Here is a 14,327-nt window from a genome sequence, read left to right on the forward strand (position 1 = left end):
CGTCTCTCTGATGCCAGAGTCGCTCATAGCAGCCGGAGAGAAAGATGAGCCCTTCTTAGCCGTGACAGACATCTAGTGCAACTCGCTCACCTTAAAGAATAGGATCCCGTGGCTGGCAAGTAACAAGTCGGACCTGGGCTTATTCTTGCTGTATAGAGCGTACATCCCAAACTGGTCTTTCTGGAGAAAAAGGGAAAAGTCAGTCAGTGATCTGCCCTGAAACACTACAGATCGGCTGCTTTACACCTATGGGCCGTATTCAATTTGAAGCGAAAAGTCGTTTTCGAGTGTTTTTGGCAAAAACTTTTCGGCGATGACGTCATTTTCGTCTGTTTTGGTTTTACTCCGCATTCTATTTGAAAGACTTTTCGCCTAGGCGGAGAGTCAATGCAATGTAATAGGCGATAAAGTTTCGCCTATGAATGGGAGGCGGTAAAAAGTGCAGAATTGGGGTTTTGGGGTGCAACGTTGCAGGAACCCCCCTGCAGCCTTCAGACAGTCCCCCATAGGTAAATGTGTCAATTTAAAAAAAAAAAAAAAACAACACTTAAGGACACCCCAAAAAATTACTTTGAATTTGAGGGCGAAAAACAAAAATGTTGGGGGACAAAGATAAAAACTAGCGAACTTGACTCTGGGGGGGGGGGTCCCCAAGTATGCCCCAGGTGTTTTTTTGATTGCAGGGTCTTGCAGCAGGTGGATTTTTCACGATTTTTTCAACTTAACTTTGGAAACTTTTCAATAAGCTGACCCCCATTTTCAAGTACCCCAAATTTGCTGGGATAAGTTATTTTCTGGAAAAAAAATTCCTAAATACTATTCTGCATTACGTATAGAAAAACGCTATTTAGCAGCTATTGAGCCCGTTTAAAACCACCAAATACCTTCAGCAAGCCAAATCGGGAGGTACCATAGGGAACCCCAATGTCAGAGCATCTTTTGGGGGGTGTCAGGCTGATTTCCCCAAATCTGACAGTACTTTCCGCTTGTTCAAGTTTCGCCGGGTCCCGTTTTCGCGTACTTCCATATTGAATATGGGGTAAAGCAGGGACGCCGCGACACTTTTCCGCCTACAAAAGGCGCAATGTAGGCGTAAAGTCTGGGAGGCGAAAAAGTATCGCGGATCCACTCTAACTGAATACGGCTCTATGTATCCAATGCTCGTGGCGTTAATATCTGGTCGTATCTAACAGCAACTAACAAATCTACTAGGAAGACACAGAATTTGCAGTTTCCCTGTAAATACTGCAATTAACTTAAAAGTGTACTTATGGATTTCCAGGTTTTACACTATAAAGTTTCTTTAATAAGGTTCTACAATGAGAAACAGAGACAGACAACTAGCTGAGTGGGTATTAAAAATAATTTAGTTTTTTTTCTCAAAAGGGCTCAATCCATTTAGCCTGCAAAGGGGGCGAATTGCCCTAGCAACGGCGTATACACCCCCAGCAACGGCACCGTAATTCGCCCCCACTCACGGCCCGATCTCCCCCCAAACTTGCAAATTTTTGTAGGCAACCCTATGAGGCTGTGAACAAAAATCTGTGAATCCAGTAGGTACCGTAAGTGCCGCATACAGCCGCACTTACTCGCACCGCGAGGGAACCGACACCCATTTGGATTGAGCCCAAAATATATGAAGGAATCAACAAAGCGAAAATAAAAAGAAGGACAAAAGAAACTTGCAAAACGTTATTCGGAACAGTGTTTAGGAGAACGGAATTGAGAGTCTGTAAATTGCTGGTCACCGCGAGGTTGTGTTTAGTATACTGTACAAACCATAGTCACCGCCATTTCTGGGAGCAGCGGAGACCGCGCTATGTCTGCGGTGACCTATAGGGCAGCCATGTAATTGGTGGGCACTCACGTGTCGCAGGAAGCAGTGGCTGACTCTCAGTGGATGGTTACAGCAGCTCTCCAGCTCCTTCAGGAAATACTGACTGTGGAAGTCCCTCAACTTCTCCAGGTTTCCAAAGATGATGCCTCTCTTCCCGCGGAGGTCCTGGGGGAGATCCATGCGATCCATTTCGGGGAAATAGTTCTCACTGATGTACCAAAGGGATCGCACGTATTCCCGCTCTGTGGTCACCATTTCATCGATGATGTGCCGGAGTTTACTACAGCAATAAATGGGAAATGAGTCATAAATCTGATGGCCGTGCAAACTGTAGGACCAGGAACATAGGGGAGGGGGAGGGGAAGGGGGGGGTTAGTCCTGCAGGCCAATGTCATGATATATCGTCAGATTCTGCAGGTTAGGGGATGTGGCAGCATGGCGTCACTGAACGATATCGGTCAGTGTGTATGATGAAATCGTTTGCCTGGGACAGCCCGGGAGTTCAAGGCCAAACACTAGACGATATCGTTCATGGAGCAGATCATTAGTGTGTATGAGCCTTTCATTTCCTATTTCTCCCCAAAGGGCAATCTACCTAATTGGACGGAATTCCAGAGTCACACACAAGCAGCTTTGCAATCCTGTCCTTGCAGCATCTCCTGCATGCATTAATGATCCAAGCTGCGTCCATGGACGCAGCAGGCGATCGTTTGCAAGATCCGCAGCCGGCAGAGTGACTATGGGGTCACGCAGACCGGCCATCGCAGATGAGGGAAAGAGGCCAGGAAATCAGCCAACGGAGATACGGGTCTCTTCCATACACCCACCCCGCCTCACCCCCAATCGGTCACTGTAATATAAAATGCCCCAATCGGTGACTGTATATAAAATTCCCAAATCGGTCACTGAATAGAAAACGCCCCAATCTGTCACTGTATAGAAAACGCCCCAATCTGTCACTGTATATAAAACGCCCCAATCGGTCACTGTATATAAAACGCCCCAATCGGTCACTGTATAGAAAACGCCCCAATCGGTCACTGTATAGAAAACGCCCCAATCGGTCACTGTATAGAAAACGCCCCAATCGGTCACTGTATATAAAATGCCCCAATCGGTCACTGTATATAAAATGCCCCAATCGGTCACTGTATATAAAATGCCCCAATCGGTCACTGTATATAAAATGCCCCAATCGGTCACTGTATATAAAATGCCCCAATCGGTCACTGTATATAAAATGCCCCAATCCAGTAAAATGTCCTGGTACTTTCCCCCAGTAGTGTATAAGGTGTTTGCCCTGCCTGCGGAGATGTTACAAATGCCATTAAGAGAAAGCACAAAAGGACTGAAGATGATGTAATTAGTGATGCCGCTCACATTTAACCTTTGGGACTAGGGGGTCTATTTAATAAGATTTGGAGAGAGATAAAGTGGATGTACATAAAGTACAAACCAATCAGCTCCTAAATGTCACTGTACAGGCTGTATTTAAAAAATTACAGTAGGAGCTGATTGGTTGATACTTTCTCTCTCGCCAAGGGTTAGTAAATAGACCTCTAGATTCACAGAGAAATGTCCAGCTGGCGGCTTTATTCCGAGATAATGCTAAAAAAAATGTAACAAGCTCTTCCGGTGGGCTTATGGAAAGGCCCCTGATTAGTTATTCCTGGGTTATAATATGCTTCTTGGGGGAATGGCATACTAGCGCACGCACGTAAAGACACAACTTACAGTGATAACTAATACGGCTGAGCCGGGCTGGGAATCTCACCAGTAACATCTACAACAGTAAGTAACCTGGGCTGCAGTGCCCGATATTCAGCCTGGGCACTTCCTCCTTCCTGCCAGGAGACTGAGCGTGTGACCTCGCCCAAGCTTCAGTCCTGCATTGTGTTGGCATCAGGCAGCAGAAGCAACAGGAGCCAACAGCAGGGGGGGAGATCAAAGCTCTGAGATTCCGTTTCACCATTTCAGAGAGCTATTTTATTGCCGCTGCAATGTCTGTGCCCGGTACATGGCACTTTGTAACACGGAGCAGGCTCGCCATCTAGTGAGCCAGCCCAAGTCTCATCTCATTGTGCAGAAGTGGCATCACAGCACTATGCATTTACAACCCATGTAAGACAGTTGTACACGGTAGGCACTGAGGCCTTGGTTACATTACATTATTATTGCTCTAGAAGGGTCTGCAAACTTTTTTTTTCTTATTGAACATCCCTACCCACATTTACCTTTACATGTCTCATGTTCTTACTGGTCATGTAACGGATTAGCATTGTGATCACCTACCTGCTGCGGCTCCTCCCGTCTACCGAGGAGACGCTACTTCTCCGATCTCTAAGCAGTCGCTCTGCTGACCAGTCATGGGGGGGCGGCTGTCGGGGGCCGCAGGGCCCGTCTGCCAGTTCTGTGCTGCTCACTTCCAGCCCTTTAATGAACACACCAGTGTTACCCCGCCTGGCGGGCTCGCTCAACCTCCGCTGACACCCATGACTTCCCACATCAGTTCCAGGAAGGTCAAAACTCTGCGCCTTCTTCAATAACCTTCTGCCCATGGGGCGGCATGGAGTCGGTGTGGAGGACCCTGCGGGCACCTGCTGGAGTAGATGGAGGGGAAGATCCTCCCCGGGGATACTTTGAAGGGACATCTTACGCACTCTAAAAGCAGATGATGCGACAGAGCTGGTACTTGAACAACATGGGCTAGCCGCGTAGGGGGTCTGGTCCATTGTACTCCCCGCCTCTGGTCGCTTACAGAGGACTCTGCCCAGCTTCCTCTCCCTGCCGCACAGGGGGGATTTAGGCTCGTTTTGGAAATAAGGCACCTTACGGTCTACAGCGTCCGAATTTCTCCTTTGGGAGAGCGATCTAGGAGAGCTCTGCTCCCCGGATAACGAAACCTTCGCCCTCAGCGCTGCCTCCAATTTCTTCTCGAAGACTTGCCTGGCCTCCTGGCACTTTGACCATGCAAACTTCCACTGCTTGGCCCCCTTCTCGCTCTTCAACTCGTAGGCCAGCTCCCTCATCTCCTGGAACCTCTTCTCTCCGATCTCCGGGTGCTGCACCTGGTACTTCTCCAGACTCTCCACCGCAGCGGAACAGAGCTCGGGGGAGTTGCAGTCATCGAAACTAATGGCGGCAAGATGTCTCATTCCTTCCAGAGCCCATTCATACGCCTGGAAAAACAAAATACCGGGAGTCAGGACAGCTGGATAGTGGAAAACATCTCATACTGGTGGAGTCAAAAAAGCATTTACATTAGATTAGACAATATATACATTATACAGACGGAGCATCAGCCGCTGATTACACCGATCTTAAGGCCCCCATACATCAGCAATTGATTGCAGCAATCGTGCAATTTGCAATCGATTGTGTGTAGAAATCTTTCCCTTTTTCAATCGATTGCAGAATTGCCACAATCGATTGAAAAAGGGAAAGATTTTCATACACAATCGATTGCAAATTGCATGATTGCTGCAATCAATTGCTGATGTATGGGGGCCTTTAAACACAATCCAATTACCTCTAGCAGAGTATTACCGTGAAGCGCTGAACGTTTTCACCATAGTCCTATTAGGAAGAGAAATGTCCCAGGATTGTGAGGAGATAATAGATAGAAAGTGCTGACAGTGTAGAACCCACAGTACAAAATGCCCAGGCCTCGCGGCCAAGACGACGGCGTGACCCAGAGCCGACCCATCTGAGAATACAGAAAGCTTTCTAGTTTCAGCTCAGCTGGCACAGGGCGGCTCCGTTCCGCTGCCAGTAATCATGGCAGGGCCACTCTCAGGCATAGCTATCGGCGCTGCTGGACCTCTGTCAGGAACACTGAGTGCCTATTGTGCCAATTACAGGGCTGGGCATTTATATGCAAATACGCCAGGCTTTGATCTTCACTTACTCTTAATCTGCTAAAGCAACTGGAACCCCAGCATCCAGGAACGCCCGCTCATATTAGTTATGTAAAGACATTTATTGCTGTACATACATAGAACATGAGCGCGTATGGAGCCAGGTAGGTTTAGGAGAACACAACTAATCTCCCTTAACACAGTCAGCAGATAATTATCCAACAAGGAAAGGAAACAGAGACATGGGTTATATGCAGGTGCAGAAGATGGTTTGTGACAAAGCTTTGAATTGTGAGCTTTTCTGCCAAGCTATAAAGTTTAATTTCCAGAGGGATCATACGATTCTGTATTAGAAATCTCCCGTTCAGTATCTGTACTCTGAGACCCCTCGGTGCCAACCATCTGATAAACGTTGCTCCAACTACTAAGTATTCATACTGGGGCCTCCGGGAGAACAATACCGGGCACTTTTCCTGTGGGAAACCGGAGCCCGGACTCCTGCGGTGACTTACAAATAGTCCTCTTACATTCAGGACTGCTAGCGCCAGAAATCCGCTGAGGGTGACCCCGTGCCAGGGTGAAGGAGTTACCCAGTATCAGTAAGTGGCAGATTATACGGCACAGACAGGATATTTAACCCTTTATCCTGGAGTCCTGAATCTGCGCTGTGTGACAGGATTACAGATTCATCCCATATACGTACAATGCATCCTGCTACAGCCACATGTATACTATACAAGAAAGGGTCCTTAGATAACAGTATATATCCCCTAAAGGGTAGCTAGAGATATTGCACTCTTTAAGCAAATTGTCTTTGTACTGCTCTCAGCATCCTTATACTAGGACTTCTTGTACAGCTGGCAGCGAGGAGGGCAGGTCAATATTATTCCTCCAATTCAATAAATGGCATTTCCAATAATTAGAGTTCAGACCAGACCTGGAAACATTTAAAGATATATAGTTTACCCCTGATTATATACGTTACATGAAGGTCTGATTATATATGTTACATGAAGGTCTGATTATATGTTACCCCTGATTATATACGTTACATGAAGGTCTGATTATATGTTACCCCTGATTATATACGTTACATGAAGGTCTGATTATATGTTACCCCTGATTATATATGTTACATGAAGGTCTGATTATATGTTACCCCTGATTATATACGTTACATGAAGGTCTGATTATATATGTTACCCCTGATTATATACGTTACATGAAGGTCTGATTATATATGTTACCCCTGATTATATATGTTACATGAAGGTCTGATTATATGTTACCCCTGATTATATACGTTACATGAAGGTCTGATTATATGTTACCCCTGATTATATACAGTATGTTACAGGATGGTCTGATTATATATACAGTATGTTACCCCTGATTATATACACGTTACATGAAGGTCTGATTATATGTTACCCCTGATTATATACAGTATGTTACCCCTGATTATATACAGTATATTACAGGATGGTCTGATTATATATACAGTATGTTACCTCCTGATTATTATATATATATATATATATATATATATATTACAGTATGTTACCCCTGATTATATATGTTACATGAAGGTCTGATTATATGTTACCCCTGATTATATATGTTACAGGAGGGTCTGATTATATGTGTTACCCCTGATTATATACGTTACAGGATGGTCTGATTATATATGTTACCCCTGATTATATACGTTACATGAAGGTCTGATTATATATGTTACCCCTGATTATATACAGTATGTTACAGGATGGTCTGATTATATATACAGTATGTTACCTCCTGATTATTATATATATATATATATATATATATATTACAGTATGTTACCCCTGATTATATACGTTACATGAAGGTCTGATTATATATGTTACCCCTGATTATATACGTTACATGAAGGTCTGATTATATATGTTACCCCTGATTATATAAGTTACAGGAGGACCTGATTATATGTGTTACCCCTGATTATATAGGTTACAGGAGGACCTGATTATATATGTTATCCCTGATTATATATGTTACAGGAGGGCCTGATTATATATGTTACCCCTGATTATATATGTTACAGGAGGACGTGATTATATATGTTACCCCTGATTATATATGTTACTGGAGGACCTGATTATATATGTTACCCCTGATTATATATGTTACAGGAGGGCCTGATTATATATGTTATCCCTGATTATATACAGTATGTTACAGGATGGTCTGATTATATATACAGTATGTTACCTCCTGATTATTTTATATATATATATATATATATATATATATATATATATATATATATATATATATAGTACAGTATGTTACCCCTGATTATATACGTTACATGAAGGTCTGATTATATATGTTACCCCTGATTATATAGGTTACAGGATGGTCTGATTATATGTGTTATCCCTGATTATATATGTTACAGGAGGGCCTGATTATATGTGTTACCCCTGATTATATATGTTACCCCTGATTATATATGTTACAGGAGGGCCTGATTATATATGTTATCCCTGATTATATACAGTATGTTACAGGATGGTCTGATTATATATACAGTATGTTACCTCCTGATTATTATATATATATATTACAGTATGTTACCCCTGATTATATACGTTACATGAAGGTCTGATTATATGTTACCCCTGATTATATACAGTATGTTACAGGATGGTCTGGTTATATATACAGTATGTTACCTCCTGATTATTATATATATATATATATATATAACAGTATGTTACCCCTGATTATATATGTTACAGGAGGGTCTGATTATATATGTTATCCCTGATTATATATGTTACAGGAGGACCTGATTATATATGTTATCCCTGATTATATATGTTACAGGAGGACCTGATTATATATGTTATCCCTGATTATATATGTTACAGGAGGACCTGATTATATATGTTATCCCTGATTATATATGTTACAGGAGGACCTGATTATATATGTTATCCCTGATTATATATGTTACAGGAGGACCTGATTATATATGTTATCCCTGATTATATATGTTACAGGAGGACCTGATTATATATGTTATCCCTGATTATATATGTTACAGGAGGACCTGATTATATATGTTATCCCTGATTATATATGTTACCCCTGATTATATATGTTACAGGAGGACCTGATTATATGTGTTACCCCTGATTATATATGTTACCCCTGATTATATACGTTACATGAAGGTCTGATTATATGTTACCCCTGATTATATACAGTAAGTTACAGGATGGTCTGATTATATATACAGTATGTTACCTCCTGATTATATATATATATATATATATATTTTACAGTATGTTACCTCCTGATTATTATATATATATATATATATATATATATATATATATATATATATATAAAATAATCAGGAGGTAACATACTGTAAAATATATAACAGTATGTTACCCCTGATTATATATGTTACAGGAGGGTCTGATTATATATACAGTATGTTACCCCTGATAATTGATATATTACATGAGGGTCTGATTATATATGTTACCCCTGATTATATATGTTACAGGAGGGTCTGATTATATGTTACCCCTGATTATATATGTTACAGGAGGGTCTGAATATATATGTTATCCCTGATTATATAGGTTACAGGAGGGTCTGATTATATATATACCCCTGATTATATATGTTACAGGAGGGTCTGATTATATGTGTTACCCCTGATTATATATGTTACCCCTGATTATATATGTTACAGGAGGGTCTGATTATATATGTACCCCTGATTATATAGGTTACATGAGGGTCTGATTATATATGTTATCCCTGATTATATATGTTACAGGAGGACCTGATTATATATGTTATCCCTGATTATATATGTTACAGGAGGGTCTGATTATATAGGTTACCCCTGATTATATATGTTATCCCTGATTATATAGGTTACAGGAGGACCTGATTATATATGTTACAGGAGGGTCTGATTATATAGGTTACCCCTGATTATATATGTTACCCCTGATTATATATGTTACAGGAGGACCTGATTATATAGGTTACCCCTGATTATATGTTACATGAAGGTCTGATTATATATGTTACCCCTGATTATATATGTTACAGGAGGGCCTGATTATATGTGTTACCCCTGATTATATATGTTACAGGAGGGCCTGATTATATATGTTACAGGAGGGCCTGATTATATGTGTTACCCCTGATTATATGTGTTACCCCTGATTATATATGTTACCCCTGATTATATATGTTACAGGAGGGTCTGATTATATGTGTTACCCCTGATTATATATGTTACAGGAGGGCCTGATTATATATGTTACCCCTGATTATATATGTTACAGGAGGACCTGATTATATATGTTACAGGAGGACCTGATTATATGTGTTACCCCTGATTATATATGTTACAGGAGGGCCTGATTATGTGTTACCCCTGATTATATATGTTACAGGAGGACCTGATTATATATGTTATCCCTGATTATATATGTACCCCTGATTATATATGTTACAGGAGGACCTGATTATATATGTTATCCCTGATTATATATGTTACAGGAGGACCTGATTATATATGTTATCCCTGATTATATATGTTACAGGAGGACCTGATTATATGTGTTACCCCTGATTATATATGTTACAGGAGGACCTGATTATATATGTTACCCCTGATTATATATGTTACAGGAGGACCTGATTATATATGTTATCCCTGATTATATATGTTACAGGAGGACCTGATTATATATGTTATCCCTGATTATATAGGTTACAGGAGGACCTGATTATATATGTTATCCCTGATTATATATGTTACAGGAGGGCCTGATTATATGTGTTACCCCTGATTATATATGTTACAGGAGGACCTGATTATATATGTTACCCCTGATTATATATGTTACAGGAGGACCTGATTATATATGTTACCCCTGATTATATATGTTACAGGAGGACCTGATTATATATGTTATCCCTGATTATATATGTTACAGGAGGACCTGATTATATATGTTATCCCTGATTATATATGTTACAGGAGGGCATGATTATATATGTACCCCTGATTATATATGTTACCCCTGATTATATATGTTATCCCTGATTATATATGTTACAGGAGGACCTGATTATATATGTTACAGGAGGACCTGATTATATGTGTTACCCCTGATTATATATGTTACAGGAGGGCCTGATTATATGTTACAGGAGGGCCTGATTATATATGTTATCCCTGATTATATATGTTACAGGAGGGCCTGATTATGTGTTACCCCTGATTATATATGTTACAGGAGGGTCTGATTATATGTGTTACCCCTGATTATATATGTTACAGGAGGACCTGATTATATGTGTTACCCCTGATTATATATGTTACAGGAGGACCTGATTATATATGTTATCCCTGATTATATATGTTACAGCAGGGCCTGATTATATATGTACCCCTGATTATATATGTTACAGGAGGGCCTGATTATATATGTACCCCTGATTATATATGTTACCCTTGATTATATATGTTATCCCTGATTATATAGGTTACAGGAGGGCCTGATTATATATGTTACAGGAGGGCCTGATTATATATGTACCCCTGATTATATATGTTACAGGAGGGTCTGATTATATGTGTTATCCCTGATTATATAGGTTACAGGAGGGTCTGATTATATATGTTATCCCTGATTATATATGTTACAGGAGGGTCTGATTATATATGTACCCCTGATTATATATGTTACAGGAGGACCTGATTATATATGTTACCCCTGATTATATGTGTTACCCCTGATTATATATGTTACCCCTGATTATATATGTTACAGGAGGACCTGATTATATATGTTATCCCTGATTATATATGTTACAGGAGGGTCTGATTATATATGTACCCCTGATTATATATGTTACAGGAGGACCTGATTATATATGTTATCCCTGAATATATATGTTACAGGAGGACCTGATTATATATGTTACCCCTGATTATATATGTTACAGGAGGACCTGATTATATGTGTTACCCCTGATTATATATGTTACAGGAGGACCTGATTATATATGTTACCCCTGATTATATATGTTACAGGAGGACCTGATTATATATGTTACCCCTGATTATATATGTTACAGGAGGGTCTGATTATATATGTTACAGGAGGACCTGATTATATAGGTTACAGGAGGACCTGATTATATATGTTATCCCTGATTATATATGTTACAGGAGGGTCTGATTATATGTGTTACCCCTGATTATATATGTTACAGGAGGGCCTGATTATATATGTACCCCTGATTATATATGTTACCCCTGATTATATATGTTATCCCTGATTATACATGTTACAGGAGGACCTGATTATATATGTTATCCCTGATTATATATGTTACAGGAGGGCCTGATTATATGAGTTACCCCTGATTATATATGGTACAGGAGGGCCTGATTATATATGTACCCCTGATTATATATGTTACAGGAGGACCTGATTATATATGTACCCCTGATTATATATGTTACAGGAGGGCCTGATTATGTGTTACCCCTGATTATATGTGTTACAGGAGGGCCTGATTATATATGTACCCCTGATTATATATGTTACAGGAGGGCCTGATTATATATGTACCCCTGATTATATATGTTACAGGAAGACCTGATTATATATGTGTTACCCCTGATTATATATGTTACAGGAGGGCCTGATTATGTGTTACCCCTGATTATATAGGTTACAGGAGGGCCTGATTATATATGTTATCCCTGATTATATAGGTTACAGGAGGGTCTGATTATATATGTTATCCCTGATTATATATGTTACAGGAGGACCTGATTATATATGTTACAGGAGGGCCTGATTATATATGTTATCCCTGATTATATATGTTACAGGAGGGCCTGATTATGTGTTACCCCTGATTATATATGTTACAGGAGGGCCTGATTATATATGTTACAGGAGGGCCTGATTATATATGTTATCCCTGATTATATATGTTACAGGAGGACCTGATTATATATGTTATCCCTGATTATATATGTTACAGGAGGGTCTGATTATATGTGTTACCCCTGATTATATATGTTACAGGAGGACTTGATTATATATGTTATCCCTGATTATATATGTTACAGGAGGGCCTGATTATACGTGTTACCCCTGATTATATATGTACCCCTGATTATATATGTTACAGGAGGGCCTGATTATATGTGTTACCCCTGATTATATATGTTACAGGAGGGCCTGATTGTATGTGTTACTCCTGATTATATATGTTACAGGAGGACCTGATTATATATGTTATCCCTGATTATATATGTTACAGGAGGGCCTGATTATATATGTTACCCCTGATTATATATGTTACAGGAGGACCTGATTATATATGTTACCCCTGATTATATATGTTACAGGAGGGCCTGATTATATATGTTATCCCTGATTATATATGTTACAGGAGGGTCTGATTATATATGTTACAGGAGGACCTGATTATATATGTGCTACCCCTGATTATATATGTTACAGGAGGGTCTGATTATATATGTTATCCCTGATTATATATGTTACAGGAGGGCCTGATTATATATGTTATCCCTGATTATATATGTTACAGGAGGACCTGATTATATGTGTTACCCCTGATTATATATGTTACAGGAGGGTCTGATTATATAGGTTATCCCTGATTATATATGTTACAGGAGGGTCTGATTATATATGTTACCCCTGATTATATATGTTACAGGAGGACCTGATTATATATGTTATCCCTGATTATATATGTTACAGGAGGACCTGATTATATATGTTACAGGAGGGTCTGATTATATGGGTTATCCCTGATTATATATGTTACAGGAGGACCTGATTATATATGTACCCCTGATTATATATGTTACAGGAGGACCTGATTATATATGTTACCCCTGATTATATATGTTACAGGAGGACCTGATTATATGTGTTACAGGAGGACCTGATTATATATGTTACCCCTGATTATATATGTTACAGGAGGACGTGATTATATATGTTACCCCTGATTATATATGTTACAGGAGGGCCTGATTATATATGTTACAGGAGGACCTGATTATATATGTTACAGGAGGACCTGATTATATATGTTACCCCTGATTATATATGTTACAGGAGGACCTGATTATATGTGTTACCCCTGATTATATATGTTACAGGAGGACCTGATTATATGTGTTACAGGAGGGTCTGTTAGGCAGGACCATTTGTAGATAGATTTGTATACCGGTAGTAATATTATGGAGATAAATATGGGTAACGTGTATTACAGGAGTATTCAGTATGTGGCCCTCCAGCTGCTGATGAACTACATATCCCAGCATGCTATCAGTGCATGCTAAAACTGTAGCAGGGCATGCTGGGATGTGTAGTTCCTAAGCAGCTGGAGGGCTCCGTATTATATCCCTAGCTCTTAGCAGGCGGTTACAGACAGAGCACATCCCTGCTATTCAGGCAAAGTGTCCACAACATCCTCCAACAAAGAAACAAGCAGAAAACGGTTTTCAAATGGTTATAACGCAATAACGTAACCGTACCGTTTATTTG

General features: G+C 40.1%; 1 protein-coding gene across 1 annotated transcript in view; it reads right to left on the reverse strand.

Moving 5' to 3' along the window:
* PLEKHG4 (pleckstrin homology and RhoGEF domain containing G4) overlaps positions 1-14,327 on the reverse strand; it is a 129,698-nt gene that overhangs the window by 6,913 nt on the left and 108,458 nt on the right. Inside the window, exons 14-16 of the mRNA XM_088476781.1 lie at positions 4,130-5,016; positions 1,868-2,117; positions 91-180 (exon numbers count right to left, since the gene is read on the reverse strand). Of these exons, the coding sequence (XP_088332907.1) occupies positions 91-180; positions 1,868-2,117; positions 4,130-5,016 (1,227 nt within the window). The remainder of the gene's footprint in view (positions 1-90; positions 181-1,867; positions 2,118-4,129; positions 5,017-14,327) is intronic.

The sequence above is a fragment of the Taudactylus pleione genome, unplaced genomic scaffold (assembly GCF_031769625.1).
Source record: "Taudactylus pleione unplaced genomic scaffold, aTauple2 ptg000194l, whole genome shotgun sequence".
In the NCBI taxonomy this organism is placed as follows: domain Eukaryota; kingdom Metazoa; phylum Chordata; class Amphibia; order Anura; family Myobatrachidae; genus Taudactylus; species Taudactylus pleione.